Source organism: Aythya ferina (genome assembly GCF_964211825.1).
Source record: "Aythya ferina genome assembly, chromosome: 5".
Classification (NCBI taxonomy): Eukaryota; Metazoa; Chordata; class Aves; order Anseriformes; family Anatidae; genus Aythya; species Aythya ferina.
In genome coordinates this window covers 9412381-9437690 of record NC_140301.1, presented here as the reverse complement: position 1 = coordinate 9437690, position 25310 = coordinate 9412381, and the positions used below count along the sequence as shown (strand labels likewise).

At 43.5% G+C, this 25310-nt stretch overlaps 2 protein-coding genes and 1 long non-coding RNA gene across 6 annotated transcripts in view; all 3 read left to right on the top strand.

Moving 5' to 3' along the window:
- The window catches only part of LOC311437230, an 87875-nt gene extending 77404 nt beyond the window's left edge, over positions 1 to 10471 (top strand). The window contains exons 6-10 of the long non-coding RNA XR_014693377.1: positions 500 to 577; positions 5253 to 5347; positions 7582 to 7650; positions 9547 to 9633; positions 10231 to 10471. This is a non-coding gene — a long non-coding RNA (uncharacterized lncRNA). The remainder of the gene's footprint in view (positions 1 to 499; positions 578 to 5252; positions 5348 to 7581; positions 7651 to 9546; positions 9634 to 10230) is intronic.
- FIBIN (fin bud initiation factor homolog) lies at positions 3241 to 4910 on the top strand. The gene has a single exon (XM_084520219.1). The coding sequence runs from the start codon at positions 3435 to 3437 to the stop codon at positions 4056 to 4058; it is 624 nt and encodes a 207-aa protein (XP_084376345.1). The 5' UTR covers positions 3241 to 3434; the 3' UTR covers positions 4059 to 4910.
- Positions 10472 to 12485: 2014 nt separating the features above from the next.
- Positions 12486 to 25310, top strand: part of BBOX1 (gamma-butyrobetaine hydroxylase 1) — a 44760-nt gene continuing 31935 nt past the window's right edge. The window contains exons 1-5 of one of the 4 annotated variants that reach the window (XM_084522314.1): positions 12486 to 12568; positions 13037 to 13083; positions 13176 to 13342; positions 19226 to 19644; positions 21313 to 21427. In XM_084522314.1, coding sequence (XP_084378440.1) covers positions 13192 to 13342; positions 19226 to 19644; positions 21313 to 21427 — 685 coding nt within the window. In that variant the 5' untranslated portion in view covers positions 12486 to 12568; positions 13037 to 13083; positions 13176 to 13191. Of the gene's footprint in view, positions 12569 to 13036; positions 13084 to 13175; positions 13481 to 19213; positions 19645 to 21312; positions 21428 to 25310 lie in introns of those variants that run through there. The other 3 variants (XM_084522317.1, XM_084522315.1, XM_084522316.1) reach the window with 3 other exon arrangements.

Below are 25310 nucleotides of genomic sequence, written 5' to 3'. Positions count from 1 at the left end.
AAACTAATGCTGTCCACTGGAAAAATGATGGCTTTACCATAGCAGAGAATATAATGCCAAGTATTTGTAAAAAGGCAGTATCAGTATCCTTCTTTATTTTTATTTTCAGTACTTTCTTTTTGTTTTGTGAAAAGGAATTTACGTAATATTGCTTGAACAGACACATAGGGTAAAATACTGTCATAGTGAAATCAGCGGGACTTCTGACAATGCTTGGATTTCAGTGAAGGCCTTCACGCAAGTGTGCCGCAAAGAACATCTGTTTCTTGGAGGCATCCCCAAAACTTCCCAGATCTCTGATCTCACAGAACTACCCCTATGGGTTCCTAGCAGAAAATGCAACATTCAGCATAAAACTGCCCTCTCTCTCCTGGTTCTCTCCACCCTGCATTTCTTGTATTCCAGAGGAATTCCCTTCTGTCCTTGCACTTCACAGATAATGGCAGAACTGTTTTTAAAAAACTCTGCACTGACGCTGATTTTTATGTTGTTATTTCAGCCATTGCTGTAGCGTTGCTGATGAGAGTAACTACGATGAAAATATCTGACCCTTCAACTCAGGTCTTGGTGCTTAAAGGTAAATGTTACTTTCATTATCTTTCTTTCAAAAAAAAAAAAAAAATCTGATTTTCATTTGTATGCCCATAGTTTCATGGATAGTTCAAAAGCATTCAGATTATCTTGATACATTCCTAAGGCTATTCTCTTTTAAATATGATTTTGGAGTGATAGTGGCTACTCTTACAAAATATTGTTCTGTTAGCATGAGTCTACATCTTCTCCCTTGTTTGATGTTTACCTACATCCTCAGTTAAAACGCAGGATTCTGTTGCACTGTAATCCTGATGTGTATAAGTACTGCCATAGCTCAGGCTGTTGCGTGTCTTTCATCAAGTTCCAACCTTTATGAATGGCTTGCCCACTGAGTCACCAAAGCTGCAGATCCCATATTGTAGACTTCCTTCAGCAGCAGACATTCCAGGTGGGTTACTTAGGGAGAGACTACTTTGGTATAAAACTTAAACAAACTTGGATAATGCGTTTTGGATTGAAAACAGTAATGGCCAGGAGCTGGCAGCTGCAGCAAGGAGCAACAAACACCTCTTAGTTTCTTAACATATGAAGAGAGGGGAAAAAAATTATTTACTAAGGCTGAGTTTTTCACCTACTGTGGAACTGGTGAAAGCATAACCATGCTGACAAAGCTATAGCTAAGAGATTTACAGTGTGGTGCTTCCACGAAGAGACCTCAAAAGTGGAGTCCACCACAGCTCAAGTTCAGCCAAACCAGTCAACTGGCAGTAACACCAGCTCGGGTGGAAATTTATGTAGATAAAATACTACAGTTGGCAAAGAATTGGGAACCAAATAAAATATTAGGTGAAACAAGAGCACCCTGGGAATAAAATTGTTTGAAGGTCTCCCTGTTGGCAAACAGAGACCAAGCACAAATGCCAAGCAAGCTTCGTTGAATAAGCTTTAAACCTTTTATAGAAAGCTGAAGCACAAAAGCTTAGCCTAATCCAACCTATTTATATGAGTGTTTTCTGAGCTTAATTACAAATTTAAAATGTTTCCAAATGTGTGGCGTGTTTCTGTTTGGATAGCTTGTCTGGCTTGGGTTTTCAGCCGTGCAAAAAAAGTTGCCCAGACTTTGCAAACACCGCACACCTTGAGGTGTATACGTATGCAGCTTTAATGGACTCCAGGGCTTGGAAGGACTACTCAGAGCAGTCCATAAGTGAAGAGTCCAGCTATTACCCTCGCTGTCCTGGGCTAGGTTTTTGTTTGGTTGGCTGACTGATTGTTTTATTCTTTTCTGTTGTTTCTCAGTTTGTTAGTTGTAAGATGTTCTGCGTTTATCTAAAGTGCTTCAGTAGGCTCTAAAGTCAATACTTGGGAACACTGACATGGTAGGTTATCATTAAATATTCAGGGCCACGCTCACCGTGAGGACTCACCTTCAGTATGCTGTGTCCTACCTTAAAGGCCCTGTCTGTGTCCTTAAGCCCATTGCTTGAGCTCTCAGGAACCCATACTGACATCACAATCGGTAGCAGAGGCACTTGAAAACAGAATTGGCAGAGTCACCAATGCCAGACACATACAAATACTGAGATGATGGGTTGTAAGTCTCATTCATCTCTAGGTTGCAGGAAAGTGCAGCCGTCTACTTGAGAAAAGCAACCAGGACTTGCAGTCCTGGAGCAAGAGGCCTCCTACACCACCCCTTTCTGATAAAATAAAGCCAGAGCCCTCTGGTCTGAGCCCTGCCATAAGGCCATTCAGCAAAGATGTGAGAGGGTTCAGTTAGGTCTATGGTCTAAAGAGAAACAAGCCCGGTGCTTCCTGACCAGTGTCTTAGTCTGTCATCTACCAGTTAATTTAGGGTGAAACCCTTCCAGTTTGCATGGAATAATCAAAACCTTGCCTCGTCTTTGCCCTGAAGAAGGCAGCCCAACAGCTTGTGCTTGCAGAGTGAAGCCAAGGGGAGGGAAGGGGTTTGAAATGTAGGTGTCTGCAGTAGTGGCAGCATAACAGCTGCTACAGCCACAGCCCCGAGGGCCCTGCAAGGCTCCAACCTACAGTGACCAACCTAACAGTGAAGAATGCAGAGACACGACAGAAGAGGCAGACCTGTTTCCCAGTAAAGTTAATCCTAAACATCATTTATTCCAAGGAGCAGAAAGCAGGGATGATCAGCACTGGATGCTGGTTAAATATTTATATTAAGGAGATGGCATACATATTTCTGCGTGCAAAGCTTTCATGAACTGCAGCGGGAGTTTTAACTGGGGCCGGACACAGGATTTGGTGTAATCTCTGCTGGCTGGCGCCTGTTCCCATGAAAGAGGATGTGCAAGGACCTGCTGACTTTACAGCCCGCTTCCTTTCGTGGTCTCACCTTGACGATTCAGAAACGAGAAAGGCAGCTTTATATGTGCAATGCGCAGCGCTCAGCCCCGCCGTAACCCGGCTGCTGGATTCCCGCACAGCGTTGGGTTCACCGCAGAGGAGCGCTGGAGCCGCAGCATTTCGGCGTGCGGGTTTCCCTCCTGCTGCAGAGCCGAGCGGGGCGTCTGCCCTCGCTGCATTCACCCTCCCACCTCGCCAGGGCTCAGCGCGCTGCCCTCACCCCCAAACCCGTTTTGTTTTTTTTTCCTGTTCAAGCGGGGACGGGACGAGCCAGGGGGGCGATGCCCGGGGCCGGGGGCGGGCGGGGGCCGCTCTCGCCGTGCTCTGCCCGGCTTTTAAGGGCGGCGCGCTGAAACCCGACACCAGAGCGCCGCCAGGCTCCGCACCGCCGCCCGCCCTCCTCGGCCCGGCCCGGCCCGGCCCGGCTCGGCTCGGCCCCCGCGTCCCGGCCCGTCCCGGAGGGCGCCCATGGGGCGGGGGCAGCGCGGCGCCGGCCGGCCCTGAGGCTGCGGGCAGCGATGCGGGCGCTGCGCCTGCTGTGGCTCGGCTGCCTGTGCAGCCTGTGCCGGGGGTACTTCGAGGGCCCGCTGTACCCCGAGATGTCCAACGGCACGCTGCACCACTACTTCGTCCCCGACGGGGACTACGAGGAGAACGACGACCCCGAGCGCTGCCAGCTGCTCTTCAGGGTGAGCGAGCAGCGGCGGTGCGGAGGGGCGGCGGCGGCGGGCGGCGGGCTGAGCCTGCGGGAGGAGCTGACGGTGCTGGGCCGGCAGGTGGAGGACGCGGGCCGGGTGCTGGAGGGCATCGGCAAGAGCATCTCCTACGACCTGGACGGCGAGGAGAGCTACAGCACCTACCTGCGCCGCGAGTCCGCGCAGATCAGCGACGCCTACTCCAGCTCGGACCGCTCGCTGAGCGAGCTGGAGGGCAAGTTTCGGCAGGGCCAGGAGCAGGGAGGTCGGGAGGAGGCTCGCCTGGGCGACAGCTTCCTGGGGCTGCTGCTGCACGCCCGTGCCCTGCTCCGCGAGACCCGCGACATCTCCAGCGGGCTGCGCGACAAGCACGACCTGCTCGCCCTCACCGTGCGCAGCCACGGCGCCCGCCTCAGCCGCCTCAAGAACGACTATCTCCGCGCCTGAGCCCCGGGGGCCGAGGGTGAGCTCTGGAAACGCCTATTTATTGCACAGGGCTTCCCAAACTCTGTCAAACCCGAGGGCGGAGGTACGGCGAAGCTAACGTCCACGTATCGGTGATAAACTGCCGCGGAGGTTGCCCACGAGCCCCCCGTGCTCGCCACGGTGCACACCTTGATGCCTGGCCTCGTCGCCCACCGTGGTCCTCGCCAGCCTCGTGCGGAGCAGAAGCATGGGTTGCTTCGTTGTTACCCCCTCGTTCAGGGTGAACCCTCTGTTAACTTTCTTAAACTTTTGTAACGGCATGTACTCTACTCATGTAAAATGTTGTTCTACTACGTAACTTGAAGCTGTGATTTCCATTTGCGTTGTGAGAGACGGGATCTATTCCAGCAGGATTTGTACTCTTTATGGTCTTGCTTATCTGTGACTCTGAGCTATCGTAACCCCAAAGAGCCAGCCAAAAAGGCTTATGTCAGATCCTGAGAATGCTGATGCAGATTTTTATAGTAAGAAGGAGCTCTAGCGGCGATTGCAGTTTCAGATCCAAAATTGAAAAGCAGGGTTTCTTAGAGCGTGTTTCTGAAGCAGACAAAAAGTTGGTGTCTGTTCCAACGTAGTGACATTTCCCATTGGCGCCCTTGTACTTTTGCTAGCTAAGCTATTAATAAAACTATTTTTGCTCCTGGACAATAGCAAAAGTGCCCAGTGGGAAGGAGGGGGAGGATTGTTTGGGTTTTTAGGCTCATCACTATGTAATCAGCAACTTGGGGTAGTATTGTTACGGATACTGCAGGCAGAATCGCTGTTTGGATGAAAAAGTTCGTGCGTTCTTTTAATAAACGTTTGAAAACCATACTAAGGCACACTTTTCTTTTACTGTTCTGCCCGAGACTCTCTTGATTTAAAATACGCAGTTGTAGTATGTCTTTCAGCAAAAATTTGTGACTGTGTAGATCCTGCTAAATTAAATAACTTGCCTTTTAGTAAAAACAAATAAAAATTTACAGACTCAAGGTAAGCAGCTCTCATTAACTGAATGATATGGAAGAGCGCGTTGGGCTCTTTTTGGATTTTGTAAGCCTTTTTAAGAAACCAATGTATGAAACCAACAACCTCGTAGCACTGGAAACAGAGCTGTTTTATGACCATTTGAGGTCTGATCTTGTTAACCCCATGTAGTTATACTTTGATCTGCAGACCATCCAGCTGGGTAAGTTACTCAGAAGTGTAATGGGTCAACAGAAGTCACCTGGGACCAGAGCGCTGAAAGCATCAGGGAACACTTGACAAAGGTATGTGCATAGAGTACTTGTGGACCATCCATGCATCCATCTTTCCTAAAGGCACTGAGCTTTAGCTCCTAGCAGGACACTTTAAGATGTCAGTTTGCACCTTTAGATTCTTGGTTTCTTTGAAGATATGCCCGTTGGTCCTGTGTAAAAACGGAAGCCTTGTATTGACTGAGTTCGGTGGAACTATGCGGTGTGATTTTCAAGTGTTACTTTCAAGGGATATGTGACAGATTCTAGCTCTGAAATAATTCATTCCTTGCCACTAGGGTCAGATGTAGAAACACGAAAGTGAAAAAAGTCATATAAGTCACTGAGTCCAGTTTGCGTGCTACCACAGCGAAGCATACAGCATTTGAGGGATGGGCCAATGACTGTACATAGAAGAAAAGCTCTAAAAGTTCCCAAGGGTTTCATTCACATACAGTCTCTCCACTCTCTCTATCCTTTCAGAAGAACGTGCCAAAGATGTCATGCAGTTCCATTCATGCCCAGATTCTTCTTAAAACCCTGCCCAAGCCAAATCCTTGCAAAAGAAAGTGGGAGTGTTACTCTATGCTTATTCCCTTTCTGAGGCACTGCTTATAATGTGAATTGTAAGCATCAGTAAAGAAACTATAGTGGCAAACCATGCTGGTATTTTTAGCCACAATAGAATTCAAATCCTAATAGAAAAGTAGTAGCAGTAGTGTAAAACACAGTTTCTTGAATATGCTTCAGGCAGCTTGGCTTTGTACGTGCAGCAGTGATCTTTTAGTTGATCTCAAGCCTTCCCATGGTATGCAGCATACCAAGAGGGTAAATATTTGCAGAGTGGTTACTTTCAAAGCAGAAGATAGCATGACTTAACATGGAGATTTACAGAATAGCTCATTCAGCTTGGTGGCTCCGTACATTGTCATCTAATGAAGCAAAACTATGGTTCTTAAAATCCATGATAATGTTTCTTATGATAAATATGAGCATGTTGGTAAATATTTCTGTCAATTTTCATTTCAGAAAAATTGAAATTAAAATCAGAGTGCTGCTCTAGAATTTGTACAAGGCTTTAAACCTTCTTCTTTGAAAAGAAAATATGTAAATCTGAGTCTGGGCTACGTGGAAATTTGCATGCTTTATAAAAAGTGTCCATTTTACGTGGATTTTAAGAAGTCAGTACAAAACTTTAAGGGTATTTAAATCCATTTCAATTTGGTTTGCATCATTTTGGCTGGTCTCAGCAAATGTCAGTAACAATCCATTAAAAATGTATCAGTTTTGAGTCAGAGCTGATACAAGTAAGTGGCCTTTATAAAGCTGCGGTCTGATAAACTATGCTGCAAAGTGCCTGCATGAATTGGGTGTTCAGTCATATCCAGATGTTTACATTCAAAAGGGATCCTAAAATCTATGAAAACTATATTGTAATCCTTTTTGTCATCTTAGCTTTTCTTCTTCTTCTTCTTCTTTTTTTTTTTTTAAATCTGAAAAAACTTGTTTAATTAGAAGAGATGAAGATCTTCTGGTTTTATACAACCAATTTCAAATAGTCAAGGTCTTTTTATCATTGAGAACTTTAAATATTTTTAAGTGGAGAGCCTTACAAGAACAATTGTAGCAGCTATTTTGACCCAATAGCTCCTCCTATTGTGTTTAAATATAGCATCAGGATTGGACTCTCTTTTTTCTTTTATTTATTTATTTTTTAATGCCAGAGGGTGGAACTAAAGTTAAGCTGACTCTGTCCTTTTTGTGATGCTCAGGAGATTTTTCAAAATAGGTGCCACTTCTTCAATTTATCGAAGAGTTGATGGCATTGAAGAGCAGATTACAATGTTTACTGAAAAAAAAATAAATCAATCAATTAATGTAAATGGAGCAGAAGGGAACAGTAATAGAGGGCTTACTTAGTACTTCAGTTTTATTTGACATTTGGCCAGTGATTTAATGCATTAAGAGTTAAAGTGAGTCATCAAGAGACAAGGCTTTACTCCTCTCTCCCGGTAGCTTACTTCTGCAGTCCGTGCTCTGCTGTAGGTAGTCTCATGTCTACCAATACATGCGATGAGATGAAGATGTTCAAAGTGTAACTGTGGAGCAAACTGCTGTCTCACGTGAGCACTAATAAAACTTTGGAAAAGGAAGGGCTGTGCTTGCAAATGGCAGCATTTGAAAGCAACAACACCTGTGACAACTTGGTGGCTAGGAATGTGGGGTGGTGGTATGAACTGTGGCTTTCTAAATTGAAATTTCCAAAGTTTCACAGGTTGACCTACCCAGCACCGTTCTGAGAAAAAGAGAAGTCAAAGGAAGCTTTCAGAAACATGGTAAGCCTTGCAAAGATCCTGTGTGTGCCAAATTTGATGATGAATCGTCTGCAGTGAAACTGTTGCTCTTATATGTTGTCATGTGCACAGGTGTGTACCTCAGAAGCAAAAAACATACTTGTTTCAGGCAAAAAAAAACAACATGGTGATCTACAGACACAGCATCAACTGTGGTTATGATCTTGCCTTGGAAAGTTTTAGTTTGTGGAGAAATCACGTTAGGTGAGCCTGTTGCTGTTGTGTAGTTACTGCTTTAGATGGGCTTCGTGTTACTTCAACAGCTTCTTGCTTGTGCTTATCAGATATCACATTTGCTATTGATAAAAGAGTTTTCGGTGTCATTGGCTGAAATGTAATTGTCAGACAATATTCCTGAAATAGTCCTGTATGTTTAAAATCTGTCTGGCATTCTTCTTTCTGCTATGATGTATTTGTGCTTACAGCCAATTGGGAAATTTATATCCTATTACTTCGCTTTTTGGCTAGCCACTAGCCAAAAATTGAACAATTTGTGGGTCCATATTTCATTGCTGAAGTATATGAAACTGGCAAAAATACTAACCCAACTATATATTCTTTAAAAAAAAGCTTTTACTAGAATACATATATAAAAAAAGACTATAACTCTGTGATTATTTTATTTTCTTCATAAAGTTGTCATCCTGCCTACAAGATCAGTTTACAACTGGAAAAGGCACAATTTAATGACTAATTCTGTAACAAGAAAAACATATGGTCTCCATAATCATTACATTTTTAATGATGTGGCTTGGAAAGAGTCATTCATGGCTTGTGGAGTCATTCGTCCTCAAGAACTGCCTTACCTTGGGGAGGTATCGCTGACCGTCTCCAACATACCATTCATATTCTTTCATAAGAAAAGACGATGCCAAACGTATCGTATTTTCTCAGATGACAGCCTTGCTTAGGCTGCGTGAATACCTCTTCTGAATACTTAGAAACTCTCTATGAAACAGCAATTGTTCATTTCTGAACTTTCTTTGGGGAAAGAAGTCGTCCCTGGAGAAGGTTGGCTTAGGGGGCGATTCACTATCCAGTGCCAGATAATCAGCAAGTGCAGGATGACTGAAAAAGCTATGTGCTCGCATCACATTTTCCACACTTTTTCCATGCTGCAAACGTTTCACTGCAAAAGCAGTTACCAACATAAATTATTTTTACTGTAAATAGTAGAGGCTTTGCTATATACAGATTGTCCAAATTGCAAAATATTTTTTTTTTCCTCCTATCTACTTACCATTTCTTCTCAAAAATAATGTGACCAGGATTTTCAGTTTAGAGTTAGGTCCAAGGGAGTTACTTCAGTGGGCCATGAATAAGCCTTTGGTCTTAGGTTCTCAGCTATTTGACTTAAATTTATCCTAGTGTGCCTTTACCTGGGTAATGATAAAGAAAGAAATCCTCCCCATACACTTTCTTTGTTGACCGCTCTTGTGTTGTTCCAAAACAACCAACTTTTAACAACAGGCTTTGTCCTTTTTTTTATGAATATGACTTTGTTTCTAATTTAATGTGATTTAACAGTGACTTGTATTAAAATTCAAAGTAATATGAATGAATATTTTAAATAACCTGCAAATTATTTTTCTACTTTGGTACGTCCTTACAAAGTATTTGCAAAGCTTTTTAACTCCTGATTCTAACAGGCACAACAAAGTATGAACTCATTGGTAATTGGGACAACACAGAAGTGAGGACACTTAGGTTTGGAATTTTACATAATACCCTATATAGCCTCTAATTTAAGAGTAACCCTAGGTAGATCTCAGTGAATAAACAAGATGTCAGCTATCTTTGTTTGTCCTGTGGACTCTGTTCAGGATTTCATTAGAGTCAAAGTACTGCTTTTCTGTTTTTCATATTTCTCTGAATTAGAATCAGAGTGAATGTGCTTTCCCTGTCCATGGAGATGCCAGGCACCTCAGAACGGGCTACATCATGAGAAATGAACCAGCGAAGTAGGTAACAGTACAAATAACTTCCAGAGGAGACACTTCTGTCCCCAAAGCAAGACCTGGCTGCAGCTCTTCGCTTCTCTCCTGTGTGACTACTGTCCTGGTCCCTCACCTCTGCAACTCACAGGCATTCTCCCACCCTCATAGCTCTCTAGGTGCTAACCTGTCCTTGTCCAGTCTGACCTAACCTTCTAAGAAAAGCTTTGTCTTGCTCGTAAGAATCTGAGATGCAGTTTTCTCCCTATGGTCATGATTTCCTGGCCTAGTCACTCCACGCTCTTTCTGTGCATAAATATGAGTGCAGGGGGATAAACCTGCCCACGTGCATCAAGAATGAACTGCAGTTCACCCTCTGCTCATTTACTCTAGAAGCTAATTTGTGACCAGGGCCAGTTTTTGTTTCTGACGTTTTTATTTTTGTGGCAATTAGGGATTTCAAAAGGCCAGGTAGGCATCCCCCTGTGCTACGTATATATTGATTTATAGCTCCTACCCTCATGACCTTTCTGTTGTGTCTGGTTCCACAGCCATGTGCAGGCTGAGTGGTATTTACTTACTTACATAATCTTACTGAATTTAATGCAAGTTCTTCTATGTTTCTAAGCTCCACTTCAGCCTGCCCTGCTGCATAGAGGCGCTTGTGAGAGAGTTAATGCCTGAGCACCGATGACCTTGGGCTGCTGCTGCTGCCTGTGTCCTCCTGCACATGTCCCGGGCTCCTGCTGCTGCTTGCCCCTTCTGGGGCTTTTCTACCATGGCCTTCCTGCTCCTGAAGACTTCCTGTGACGTCTCAGGCCTGCTCCGAGTTGCTCCTTGCATCTCCTCAGCACATGTGCAGAGCTGAAGCTGACAGGACCACAGCTTTGTGGTCCTGTCATTGTTAAAGTCGGTAGGTCTCACTCAGCTAGGAACACAGGTCTAGTTTTAGGCTTTTACTGTTGTGTCAGGGTAACATATTCACTGGGCAAAAATTGGGGTTTGCTTTCTAAGGACATTCTGCTTCTTATGCTGTTTGCACATTAGCCTGTGACTATGTTTTGCAATACCCATTACCTCCTAATTGCTGCCAACCTTAAATTTATTTGGCACTAACTTACTGCATAGACTAGTAGTCATATGGAAACCAACAGCGTTACCCCCCGCATCATAGCTCCCCATATGAATGATAGAGGCAGAGTAAAACCCAAAGGGGTAAGTAAACTAATCTTGTACTACAGGATTCTGTAAAATGATATTGTGACGGGAAAAAGACACGTAAATGTACTGCAAAATAAATAAGCTCCAGATTTTCACTGCATAGTACTTCTGACACACTTCTTTTAAAAATCTTTGTTTTATAGATACTCATCAAATTAAAGCACAACACTAATGAGTCATATTTTGCTGACTTATTATGTAATCTTGAAGGCAGTTTGTTTTTATTTCCACTGGATAGGATACTTTTCCACTTAGATATTATGTAACACTCCTTATAAAAATAGAGACCCGGTCTTGCAAACACCTTGGAGTGTTCCTGTTACAGAATGAGGCTTATGACCATTTCAGTTCTCACACCCTCCTTATTATGCTTATAATATCTCAAAACATTCCCCTTCTGGCTTGAAAAATTTGCCATTCTTGGTTTTGATCTAAAATACTTCTGTTACTATGTAAAAATAAGAACATTTACAAGATTAATTATAAGCATACAAAATATAAAATGTTTTTTATCAGCCAGTATGCATTTAATAGGGTTATAAAAGACAACACTGGTTATAAAAGACAACAAAGAAGAAAAAATACTTGAGAAACATAGTGTTAACGAAATAGGTGGTAAGGCCAACAGCACAGAGTCAGCACATCAAAAACCATGGCTTCTGGAGCTACAATCTACATTCTGCACGAGCAGGATGCCCTTTCCTAAGTGCTAGTACTTGCAGATTGGTGATTGACACAGGGAAAGAGGTACATACTCTTACAACATTTATAAAATATCTGAACATGTGGAATTCTCTGGGTTTTGTTTGTTTTGTCTTAATAGAGAGGCATGACAATTCTGGAATAAATAACTAAAGAATTTTTTAAACAATATATATGAAACGTGCCCAACTATCTGCCAGATGTCCAACGTACTAAATGCTAAAAATCATTTAGAATTTTCAACCTCCTAGTTTCAAATAGCATGATCTAAATGGTAGCAAAAATAAAAGGGTATACATTAGAAACTCATTAAAAAAAAAAAAAAAAAAAAAAGCAGGAAGACAGCCAAGACAACCAAGAATGTGTGTGTTCCTTAGAGAAAAATGGGAGAAAAGTAAGGCAAGAATGTGAAAGAAAGGTGGAAAATGGACTTGGGCACTAATTTTAAAGCAAGTAAACCTACCACTGTTGCCTTAAAATAAAGGAACACATCCAATGAGCTCCATGCGTTAAAGCACTGCTTTGGCACATGAAGACTTTTTTATTGAAGATGTTGAATGATAACTACCAACAAAAATATTTAATTTCCTATAAGTTGCAGACGTCTTAGCCTTTTTAACTGCCAAAATGCTGAGAGAGAGAGTCTCTAAACAGTCATTTAATACTTGTGTGTATGCTTATTTCCATCCAACTAGCCAGCATTTCATCTTTGTGAATGTACTGCTGTCTGCTTAGACAACCTTTGTGTTGAAGGTTTTCCCTGCATGGGTTATATCGAGGCACCAGCACTTTTCTAGGTGCTTTGCACACCACAGCAGGGACACCGAGTACCCAGGGGGACCAGTATGTCTGGCATAGCTGGTGGAAAGCTTCGCTGTGCCCCTCGCAAGGAATTGCTCATTACCCAAGACAGTAAAGGTTTTTATTTTCATTTTTAGTTCAGACACACAGCCAGCTTGTGCCCGCTGAAGAAGGTGAGGATCCTGGTCCAGTACAAGATGAAAACTTGAAAACCAGCATGGGGCTCCCCATCTGAAAGCCGGGTAGGTGCTGTATCCCACTGTTGGGACACAGCAACACGTGAGCATTATTTCTGTCTCTTAGAACCTCCCTCCCTTCAGCCACACGAAACACATTGTGCAAATAAATACTGCACTGATGTATTTACCACCCAGAAGGTATGTGGCACTAAATAATGAGGATATGTAATTGCTATTTTGAAATCTATTCCCGGGAAGCTCATCTGCCTGGAGCTTACTGCTCACAAGATTTGCCTGGCTCTCAAATCACCTGCACCATCAGCTCAGAGGGTACAGGCAAGGCCGCTCCATCTGTAACAGTCGGGACTTTTTATGCCACAGCATAGGCAGTGTTTGGCCACAGGCCCAGCAGTCTTGCTAAGGAGCATCTTTCATATTTGGTGATATTTACTGTAGTTTAGATCTGGTATAAAGAGCCCAGGGTGTTGATGTGTATTTTTGTTTGTTTGTTTTTCTCCTTTTGCTTCTAAGGGCACACAGCTCATCACACCTGGTGAGGACAGCAAGGACACCCTCAGGTGTATTTCCTACTAGGTCCTTGCTTTGTCTCTCTGGTCCAAAGAGGTTTCTTAGCCTAACTTATCCCCCTGTTTATCTCTCCTCCCACCAGGACACTTGAGTTTGCAATGCCTGGGGAGCGTTTGTTGGAAAAGAAGGCTCGGGAAACGACAGCTCTTCCCCGGCTTTCTCCTCGCATCCAGTCCAAAGGCCTTTTTAAACACACCCCGCCTCCCCCAAACACACACCGGGATCCCACAGACCGCCTTAGGGCCCTGCGTGCCCCCTCCGGAGCCGCCTCCAGGCGCGGGGCCCTCCCCGGGGCCGGGCCTGCCGGGGCCGGGGGGGGGGCCGGGCCGGGCCCGGGGCCTCTGTGAGGTGCAGGGACCCCTCCTGGCCGCGTCCCTAATCGTGCAGGTACAGCTACGGAGCGTGTCTGACCCCAGCAGGCAGGCAGAAGGGTGGTAGCAGGGCCGGGAGGCTGAATAGGGGGGGGATTTGGGGGAAGGACAGCAGCGAGCGTGAGCTGGAGGGCGGGGGGAGGCTGGAAGCACGGCTGTGAGCAGGGAAACCTCTGAGCCTGTGTGCATGGGGCAGTGGGACTCGTAAAAGCTCTTGTTAGCGTTTGTTTTAAGCTGTGAAAGTCCCATGAGTGGTAACAGAGCAGAGTCACGCGTGGTGCCTTCAGGGGTCATGCAGCGGGTAGCCCAGAGACGAGGCAGGCGGAGAGCTGGGGTGCGGAGAGCTCGCCCTGCGTATTTCTGAGCTATTTGCTTTTCAGTTTGACCGTGGTTGTGAGCATCCTGAGAACAACTTCAGGCAAACCAGGCAGTTCTGCTTCTCGTTTAGCGCAGAATGCGATTCCGAGTGTAAAATAGCACCACGTGGGTAAGCGTCAGCCTGGAAAGTTTGAGGGGGAAAGGGGATGAAAACCCCTGGGACTCTTGCTTGTAATTGGGCCTGCATTAGGCTGAGATTAGCATCCTACTTTTATTGTTGGAGGGGAAAAAAAAAAAAAAAAAAAAGGAAAAAACGTTTAAACAATCGTCAATAAATTGAAAAACTACACTGAAGCTGTTAGCAGAATCCATATGCTATGTGACTGAAGCCATGAAGCATGTTCAAGAGCCTGTTAGAATATGAGATGTGTTTTTCCCCTCTCTGCAGTGGCCTGGCACCAGGCATTGGGATTTGTTTTTCTTTACCAGCAGCTCCCTGCATGTCTTGGACTCCAAGGTTTTTAAGGCCTAAAGTAGTAATTCTCCAGCATTTAGGACTGTATCTTAGTTATTAAGAAAACAGGAGCGTAACCCCATAGCTACAGCTGTGCCAGTCACTGATCAGGGCTGGAAACTCACAGCTCAGTGACTCTGTTTGCAGATACACCTATCAGTGAGGCAGTGCTGTCTTTGTGCCAGTGAGTGGGAAGGCGGCAGGTAGCTTTTCTGTGGCACTTTTAAGTGAACAATAGCAGGATTTTCTGAAGACATCACTACGAACAGTTCAAAGTTCTTTACTGTCCTGTGGAGAACTCACCTGAATGTCCTGTATGCGCTCAGCGTGAAGAAGAATCGCTTAGGAGCAGCACACAGTTTGCAGACACATCCACCCAGTCCGTGGATGCCTCTCCTTGCAGCACACTGGAAATAAGCAGAGCCAGCAGGCAGGGCTTGCTCGTTCATGTGGCAGCTAGGGCCTTGCCGGTGCTGTTGGAAGAATATTTTGCCCCAGCTTCACACGCTGTGTCACTCGTTGCTCCAGGAGGGAGGCAGGGCTGGCTTTCTGGCCAGAGCTGGGAGCTGGAGCTGTCCTCCTGCCCTGGCAGGCCGGGAGCAGCAGCTGAGCAAGCAGAACCATGGAGCAAGCGAGGGCGAGGGGGCACGGAGCACCAGGGTGAGTGGTGACAACATCGTGACAAACCCCGGGTGGCTGGGAACTGCTTCACATCCAGAGAGGTCTGGTGAAGGCATGCCAGCTTGCTGCTGTGTACAACGCAGAATGCTCTAGCACCCCACTGATGCTAACAGTAAAAAAAAATAATAAAAAAAAATGCTGAGGGGGGAATATTTTTCTGAGAAACAGCATATGGGACAAAAATGAGACTTGCAGATCTGTTTAATTTGTATGTCTGAGAAGAAAAACATCCAGAGGCCTGTTGCAGATATTTTTAATCACTGTCATCTGGGTTTTCATTTTAATAATGACACCATGATATGACTAACTCGAGGAAAACAATAAACAGCCTCTTTATTGTTACAAGGTTTCTCTCGGTAGGTGGTTAACCCCAATGATTGCTTTACAATGAAGACAGAAACAGAAGTTGTAATGCAAAAGCTGTTGTATATTTTAAAAGTGAACGCTTAACTTCACCACAAGGGAAGTCTGCTGCTGTAATAGTTTGCATGGCTTCCTCTCGCATACCTACCAACCTGGCTAACATTGGATCCAAAGGGCCTGATTCTCTCCTAATTAACAGCGGTGTCATTTAGGTGCAAGTCTACTCACTTCAGCAAACAGACATCATAAATGAAAAATCTGAATAGGCTTGGAGTCGTGGGGCACAGTAATAGTAGACAAAATAGATCTGTATATTAAAAAACCCACATACTGTGATTTTTATTAATCCCGCGAAGCGTGCGGTGGAATTGTTTCCTACCCTAAGCGTATCGAAGGCTTCTGCTGCAGTCTGGGAAAGAGATCCTCCCCTCTCTCTGGGGTGCAGAGGCTGGCTATTCAGCGTCTGGCTGTTAGGACTGGAATTATTTCAAGAGAGCACTTTGTGGTTCACAATAGGTTGGACCTCCGATGCCAAAACCTGATGTCGCTTGGAATGGGGGTGCCAGTGACAGCAGCGGAGGCTTGCTCTGCCTGGCAGTAAAGTTGAGGGCTGATACCATCCACGATTCTCCCAGCAGTGTTGTGCATAGCGAGTTGTATGCAGAAACAGTGGTCTGGGAACAGGAGCACCAGTTCATCATAAAATTACCACCGTGAAAGGTCTTGCGGAGTGTAAACACCGACAGCGTAACATCCACGTCAGAGCTAGCTGCTGGGGCTCTTCTTGTAGCTGGTGGAGAGAAATAAGAGTTCAGTTCGTCTCATCCTGAAGCAGGTTTCTGCAAAGGTCAGGTGAAGTGTGCCCTAAATGTGCCTGTTCATTACAGCTGTTGCAGATGGCTCCTGCGATGTTTGGGTGTAGGTGACTGGTACATGTCTGAGGTGAGGCAAGATGAACACTGCCATGCCATGCTTCTCGGATCTAAGCAGAGCTGGAAATTCCCCTTTGGCATACAGCCTTCCCCACTGTAACATAGATTATGTGTAACTTCCAGAAGATTTGTTTATTTATCTATTTGTTTTTAATTTAGAAGTTGTGTCTGGCAGGATTGGCTGCATCTGATTTTTGAGGTTGACCTTTGTTCCAAAGCATTTGCGAGACTTCCTGCCACTGACTTGGAAGAAATTCTGCTTGAGATAGGCTGTGTGTGCCTGAGTTATCATTACCCTGCGAACAAATACCAGTTAAGCAACATCTGTGACAGGAAGACAGTAAACTCACCTTAATTTCTCGTCATAAAAAATATTCTGATGTGGTTTTCTATTACCAGCAGTACTACGAGGGGCCTCTTTGGAACAAGTTCAGATTTCTTAACTGAATGGTAAAATACAAGAAGCCTGGACGCCCTTCGAAGCTGTCAGACTTCAAGTAGGACTGCAGACTTGGTGATGAATGTTCCCTGAAGGGCATTCGGGAATTAAAGGCTTAATTACTTTTTACATGAAGACTCCAACGATGAAAGTGATTTAACAGGTTGTGAAGTTAAACAATAAGTATGCGAATAATACTTAAGTTATTTGGCAAGCCACGTTAATTAAAATGAGAAAATTATGCATGAAAGTTTATCCGAACAACTGGATGGCGTGGTGTACCAAGTGTATGAAATACAGCGTAGGCAAAGCACATAACGAACTAATTAGGTGGGTGTTTTACAGACCCAAAAAGATCTAGTTTTGAGAATTCTCCCTGGTAAGCCAGAGGAGCTTCCTGGAGGCCTTGAACTTCGAAAATCAAATCTGGTTCTCCTGGTCTTGTCCTAACCAGATGCGTAAAGGAATGCCTCCGTAGGTGTAGTGCACGGAGATGTGTCCCTATCTGCAGAGGAGCTGGGCTGGCTGGGAGGCTGGTTCTGGGAAGAGTTATACCCTGGAAGACAGGTGGAATAAATTGCTCCTACCGTTTAGGTTGCTTGTATGCTTTCTAACCTTGTTCTTAAATTCAAGTGGCCATGAGTGCAATGCTTTGGGTTGAATTCAGTAGTCGTGATGATGATGCTTTGATGATTTGATGATGGTGCTTACCCAACTGTGCCTTGCCAGGGGCGGCTTCCCCTTCACCCATCTTAGATAAACTGCCACCTCTTAAGGTGTGTGTGAGGATTCCCAGATCTGTCAGGTTGTGCTGTCATTGGAGCAGATAATGTTAGCTTTTGGGGGATTCAGGTGACTTTTTACGCAGATGGGCAAGTATTGACAGCCTCGGAGCTGCCTAAGCAGGTAGGCAGTGGTTTTGTGGCTTGCGCTCCTGCATCTAAATGGTCCTGATTCCACCTAAGCTGTATGCTGGTTAATTAAGCGTGCTTTTGGTTCTGATCCATTGTCATCAAATAATCCACTGCCTTGAGCAGAACTACCGTGTAACCAGTACAGATGCAGCAGAAGTTTACAGTACGTTAAAGTGGTGGTGTTGTTACTTGCTCGGAAACCAGCTCTTCTAAAGTTTCACTATATTGGAAACATTCATTGTGTTCCAGTGCTTGTCTTTTGTTTCAAAGAGATTAGAATAAGTATCCAATTGTTTTAAGTTTAAAAAAAACCTAAAACGTACCATGTCTTTGCAGCCATGCATAATAAAACTTTGTGCAAGACGTTTCAGAAGGAAACTGCAGCCAGTCCCTTGGTGTAAATATTTTTACAGTCAACAGGAAAATTGCTGTGCTTGAATAGTGCTTAGTATGTATTTACATATATATGTGTGCACATATACGTGTGTGTATGTATAAAAGGAAAGATACGTCTGGATATGAATCCATTTTTGGATAAAAGAGATTTGAGCCTGTGTGCACAAAGCTGTTCCTCGGGCTGAACTGCAAGTGGAAGTTGGTAATTAATGGGTTCTGATGGGACTGCTATGCCCAGACAAAAGAAAGTAGAAATCAATATTCTGCTTTGCTGTACTCAATCAAATCAAATAAAAACAAAAAGAGACCCTGGGGCGCTGTACAGCGTAATTCTAACTTAGAGAAAGGAAAGGAAGAAAATCAAAAACCTTCTGACAACTTCTGTAGGTTTTAGTGTGTCAAAACACTGACGCTAATGAGGTTTTCCCTGTGCAAAGACAAGTGGGGAGGCTTTGGTCCTGACAGGGCATCAATATTTTGCCCTCTGAGTGGAAGAACAAAAACAACAGAAAAAGACACTGAACACATTGGAAATAAATACACAAACTTCAAAATGATTAAACAGTCTATTAAAAACAAATGTAATGTTTTATTGATTTGAGGGGAGGCCAAGTGCTTTCCTGAATAAGAAAAACATTCGATCAGAACTTCTCTTGTAATTTAAGGTTTGGATGCATCGTCTTTCTTCAGTACAGCATACGGCTAACTTCAAATATTCAATTAGCTTTAAATAATCCAGCGTACGTATAGGAAGCAGGCTGCCTGTGCAAGGAGAAATGAGCTCTTGCAGAACTCTGTCATAGCTCAAGTCGTATTTCCAAAGATTTTCCCTGCAGGGAGATGGGTGCAGCGTCTGCTTTTCCATAGTGTTGAGAGCAGGAATTAAGGTGCGTGCACTTCAAAGCTGTAGCTTGTCAGCACGATTGGTAGCAGCACCTACGTTTGAGCTGTGGAGCTCATCTGAAGGTGTCTTTTATAAAGAGACAATTTATGCAGTACGTATTGAACTGACTGCAGGAACTGAAGATGGTGAATCAAACTGAAGCTCTGCTGATCCCAGGGCTTTCTGAATAGGTGGGTCCGAATGCACTCTCCGTGCCTCAAAAAAACCAAACAGGATAATGAATGCTCCTAAACGTTGAGGTAGAAGACAGGTGGGGAGAGCCATCTCAATGTGCTCTTTCTGTTACAGTTTCTCCTTCAGTAACACACTGCCCTTCACCCTGCTGTAGGAGCTCTCCGTCCGGTGGTGTCGCGGCGGCCGCGATGTGGAGGCTGGCGGCTCACGTCCTGCGGGGGACCAAAGTCCACGCCGTGCTCCAGGACAGGAGCGTGCTCACCACAGCCACCCTGCTGCCGTGCTGCTGGCAGGGGACAGCGCGAGGGGCCCACAGCAGCAACATGAGCACGGCGATACAGAAGGTGGAGGCTCCGGACGCGGAGCACCTCGTCCGCGTGCACTGGGCGGACGGGAGCGAGAGCTGCTACCCGTGCGTCTGGCTGAGGGACAACTGCCAGTGCCCCGACTGCTTCCTCAGCTCGGCCAAGGCGCGCAGGCTGCTCTTCGAGGACCTCGATGTTGACATCGTGGCGAAGGAAGTCACTCTGACAGACAGAAAAAAGGTACTCGGAGAGGCACTGGTTGCTCTTCTAGGGAAACGTGTTTAACAATTCTCGTTAATCTGCAAGTTAGAGATAAGCCCAGGATATGCTGTAACCATAATTCATTTATCCATGATCAGTAGTGTGGATTTGCACAGCTTTTAAGAATAACCCAAGGATCTAACGGGAGTAATTCGGGCAAGTTGGGTCTTCCCAATGTATATGAAACTACTTTATACGTGTGACGCATTGGGCACAGAAACAGTTTCTAGAACGTAATTGTTCTTTTTTGAACGTTTCCTTATTATCAGATGTTGAAAAGAAAATGTAGGCATTCCCCACACTTCTAATTTTGCATTAACATCTGTCTTTTTTCTCTTTATTTTATAAGTGACTTGCAAATTAGAAAAACAAATGGGAAAGTGATGATAATCTAAATTCATAACAAAGATATCCATGTATTAGCTGATACCTTATCTTCCAATGTGCAAAATACTTCATTTTAGAGCAAACGCTCAAACTGAAGTTGAACCCAATATTCAGTGCTGGCCTAGTGTCTGTATCTGTGTCTATCCATCTACGTTAATGCTTGGTTGTGAAAAAGAGAGGTCATTGGGCAAGAGGGGAGAGGAACTGCCCTTGCTGTAAATTTTAATCTTTCCTGACATATGTAAATGCCTAGTATATTATCTAGTTCTTATACGTTTATTTACAAGCAGTACATAGCTCCCTTGATATGCAAACTCACTTCCTTCATTTTGCAGTTAAAGAGGTTTAAAACATGTTACAGACAGAGCAATCAGCCCTGTAACAGCCGGGGCTCATCTGCAAGACAAGGTGCTGTGTTTATTTAGGCTCCCGAGCTGATGGTTCATTACCAAAAGTAATGCTGTGTAAATTCACCCTTTGAATGAGCAAATGTACTGTGATAAAGGGATTGCCTGCTTCTGTGTACACTCAGGAACTGCAGGCACAGCACTAATCATAAACTAATGCTGGTGTTTTACCATAACATGAACGGCCAGAATTTTGTGAAATGGGGATTGAAGCCTACACAGCAGATGAGAGAATTCCATGGGGTGTGTGTGCTGCACTGAGCTCTTTGGTTCATAGGAAGCAAAGCTTTACACTTTCCATCCTTTTTTTTTTTTTTTTTTTTTTTTTTTTTCAGGAATTGAAAAATATACAATTATTTGAAAGGGGGAAAAAGTGTCAAAACTAGGGAAATTATTTATCTCCTAACTTTTTTTGCATGTGTCTGTCTTGTCCTTTTTCTGTTTTGACAGCTGCCAGTGTTTTTGGAAGATATTTTTGCTCTCTTCTGAGTTGTTGATAAAGTGCTCTCCTCAGTGGCGTGTGCCAGCTTCTGTGATTCCCCACTTTCTGCTAAGCAAAGCACATGCAGTGACAGCAGCCCGCACAAAATAGCAAATTAGGTCATGTGCTTATGTGAAAATAACCATCTATAAATGGTATCAGAACTTGGATGGTGTTCAGATTGGGATTTCATTAATTGTTTGCAGTTACACTGCAAGGAAGCCTGGGCTGATATTACTGATTGAAATATTGCAATATTTATAATTTCTAAGGTTGGAGTTTTTAGTTGTGTTTTTTTGTTGTTGTTGTTTGTTTGGTCTACATGGTGGTTGTTTTTTTTTTCTAAAATGACCTTTCTTTTTATTCTATAAGATATCTATTACATGGCCCGATGAACACACAAGCGAATATGAGGCTGAGTGGTTGAAAAAACGATGTTTCTCTGAAGCAGCCAGAGCAGAGATGCGAGAAGATTTGTTTTTACCAGGTAGGAGTTCAAACCGCCTCTGTGACACAGGTTTCAAATGCAGGTGGTCTGACACTGCCAGCCCTGTCTAGAGGGTCCTTGCATAAGGACCAAGTCCACCAGCTGAAGCAAGCACAGCCAACCTTGGGAACATGTTTTTTTGCCCTTTCCTCTCTTCTAACCTCTGGACTGCAGGCCAGGAGCAGCCACTCGTGACTGCTGTGTCCTGGGTCACTTGCAGGGAGAGCAGTGTTCAGCTGCTTGGGCTGTGTTTACTTTCCTAAAAGACACTTCCTTTCAGATAGTTTTTGGAGATCTTAAAATGAGGCTTGTGCAGCCCCACTGATCTGTGATAAAGCATATGTTGGTGCTCTTCAAATTATTTAAAGCTTTATTTTTAGAAAAAATCTTTAGAATTGCAGGGGAATTATAACTGAAATATTTTTCCCTTTCTGTGGCCTTCTGTTAAAAAGTAACCACATAGCGCACCAGTGTCTTGTGCTGAAGTTCAGGTTGTGTTTGCTCTGTGTCTGATTCTTCCTGCACTAGTTGACCGTCCTTTGGAAGAGAAGCATTTTGTGCAATTGGCAGTGAAACATTGGCAATACAAGCAACAGTCACCCACGACACATCATACACCCTTTTGAGAGAATGATTATAAAATCACCAGGTTTGCCATGATGCACATTATCATTTCTTCTTTCTTTGGCAGTCTTTTGTACTGTGAGCATGGAATGTGTGAAAACTTGCAAGATTTCTGCAGTTGCCCTTGACAGCGTTCCTGTGAGTTCTGCTGTTGCAGAAAGCTGTGGATCAGTATTCAGAGCTAAGCCTGTATCCATTAAAATAGGGTATTATTTTAGTAAAAGAAAGTAGAGGCAGGCTGATGGTGTGAAATTCAGATCCAGCTATTGGTTCCATCAGAGCTCAGCAAGAGGAAAGTCTGAGGTTGTTTTATGCTGCTTTTTTTTGATGTGGTTTTTTTTTTTTTTTTTTTTTTTTTTTTCTAACAAAGAAAGGAGAAAGATTTTGTTTTGTTTTGTTTTTCCTGAAAGTTTATAAATGGGAAAGCATAAGTATCATCCACTTCTGAGTTTTGTCTGGCACTTAGGGACAACTCAAGGGGCCCATTATCTTTCCCAATTTCTGCCTGTCAAATCTTCCTTACTCCTAGCACCTGCTTTCCTAAACAAAAGCCAGTTATTTAGATTCAGCCTTTTACATCTAGCTTAAAACTTCAGTTATGAGTAGTATTTCCATTCATTTCAGTGGATCGTGTAACAGATGTCTAGTAGTTCAGAATGGAACTTTTTTCCTCTAGTGACTGATATAAACGTCTATGTCTACTTTTGCCTTGGCAAGAACAAACTACGCTGTTTACTGTTTAATAGGCTTAGGCATGTTCCCAGAATGAACATGATGAAAATGCAAACCTCGTATAGGGAAACTGCATTTGATTTCTCAGCTAGTGAGAACTTGTATTTGGAAAAATGAAGATGCTGTGGAAGTTAACAAGACATTTTACAGCGTCTGGGGGGATCGATGCAAATCGATTGTTGCTCTAATTAATGCCCAGACAAATTAGTTTAGATCTCTGGCTAAGTTTATTAGCAAAGGTATCAGTAACTGTAATTTCGGGGATTCAGGTATGAATTGCTTCTTTTTTCCCTCCATTATGAAGCCTTAACTGGGTATGATTTGGCTTCTCTCGCATATTTACAGTGTGCTTACTCTCAGGATCTAAATACGATGCTTATTTTGGAGGCCACTTCTCCCCTCTACTGCTGCTGTTCTCTAGTGGAGCAGTCCAGATAAAATAAACACTAATGATACTTTTTGTTCTTTGGGCAATGCTTTGCAAATTCTATTTTCCATGGTAGATCTGAGTAAATATGTTTATGGAAGTTGCACTAAGTAAGGGCCTGCATTAACTTTGGCTTTGTGTTGTAGTGTCATTCTGCTCTTTCTCAGATTCCCAGAGAAGATCTGGCACATTATAAGGATTGCTTCTTCCAGCATTTCTCAGGTTTTGTTTGCACAGAAGGCTGAAGTTATAAAGGATGTGAATTTGTTTGTTGGCTGTTTGAGACCTGTTTCTCATTGTGTATCAGGATAAGTTTAGAATCAGCTTCCTTCTGGTCAGTGCAGTTACACCACTGCAAATTACATGCTCTTAAGTAGCTAATCATATCCCAGCAGCTTAGCATTACAGATGACATGAAATGCCAGCCCTGCATACTGGTTCAGCAAATACGAGAGCAAGCTCACCAGACTGCTGTAGTTAGAGGTTAACCTTCACTGCTGACATTATCACAGCTGTGGCTTTTTTCTTTTTTTTCTTTTTTTTTTTTTTTTTGGAAGTGGTTATTTGCATTTCATGTTGCTTTTATGATGATTTTTTGTTGTAATTTCTTTTTCAAAAACTTAGGTGTCAAACGTGTCAAAAAAAGAGTAAGTTGTACCTTCACTGCATGATGGAAGTGACTATAATAACTCCATGGCAGTACATCAGGAGTACATTTTTAGAAACGGTGCCAGACCTTATCAGTGCAGTATGCAAAGTCCTCTGTGTGTGTACACTGAGGCTCTTTTCAGGCTGGCCTAGGTTAAAACCTAGGTTAGGTTAAAGGCCTCAGACAGCGATGGTCCTTTAAAATGTGATAATGTCATACTGAACATATATCTGATTCCACTGTTTGAACTGGGATATTAACACTGTCATTGGTCTTTTCAGTTTTTCTATGGGGCCCTGATAGATGACTTCTTTAGAGAAATAAGTTAAAATGTTTGTTTGTTTGTTTTTTACTAAAGGAGTTTGTTCATTTGAACATATCCTATAGTAATAATTAATGAGAACTGCCCCTGAGAGCTAGGCTGCCATATACTTGTGCTAAGTAATTGCATTGGGTTGACATGGCAAGGTGCAGTACAGCAGAAATGAGGATGTCCCACAACAAACACTGAAATGCCCATTTAGACAAAACGTCTGAAAGCAATAGGTTAAAAATCAGGAAAGTTTCTTAAAAACAGTAAAAAGCTTTAAAAGGCAGGAATTCCCAATAAAGTTTGTTCACTCATGGTTAGGTCACCTTCCATCTCCTGAAGTAGTGGTTTCCAGAGGACCGCTGCTCCTTTTTTTCCCCTCATTTGTGTGACAGCTGTGACTGCTGAACTGCTGGAGAGAACAGCACACTGACACAGGCAGTCAAAACCAGAGGATGCAGACTCCAGGTCTGTGCTTTGTTTTTCAGTCCTTGTTTATTTTGCCATGTGGCTCATAACAGTTCAACCTTCCAGAATTTTAATTTCAGCGTTTCAGCTGGTTGTTAGCTGCTTTGCTTCAGCGATTTGTGGCTTTGGCAATTTCAGAGCTGTAATTTCTAGCAGAGTTAAGTCGCGCACTTTGAGAAGCACAAATACAACAGCTTGCAGGCAAGCTTGCGCACTGCGGGCACCCACGCTGCCTGTGCCTGCAGTGCTACCTAAATACAGACGTGTATACATGTACATACGGTCCTCTAGCTTGTATGCATGTGTTAGTGGTGCCTGAGCTCATCAGACATGTGTAAAATACATTTTCTGAAATGGTGATGTCTTCTTTCCTAAAAGATTTGTATTTTTTGCAGATGGTGGCAATTGTGCCAGTGAAATCTTTTTTTTTTTTTTTTTTTTTTTTTTCCCCTGTCATTTAGTTTCACTGCAGATCAGTTCCAATAACTATTTTGCATGTCTTTCTTCTCTGGGAAAAAGACAAAACTTTCTGATGAAGCTTTTTTTCTAAAAGTAACCATCCATTCCTGGAAACTCTCAGACCAGTTATTTCTGAGACACATTTTCAACAGGGATATAAAGTTATTGTCTTTTGAGAAAGGTTGTTAGAAACAGATGTCTACTAAGTTGTTGT

What these genes read in the sequence shown, in the direction of transcription:
- FIBIN (XM_084520219.1), top strand. Translation starts at nt 3,435, where the DNA reads ATGCGGGCGCTGCGCCTGCTGTGGCTCGGCTGCCTGTGCAGCCTGTGC.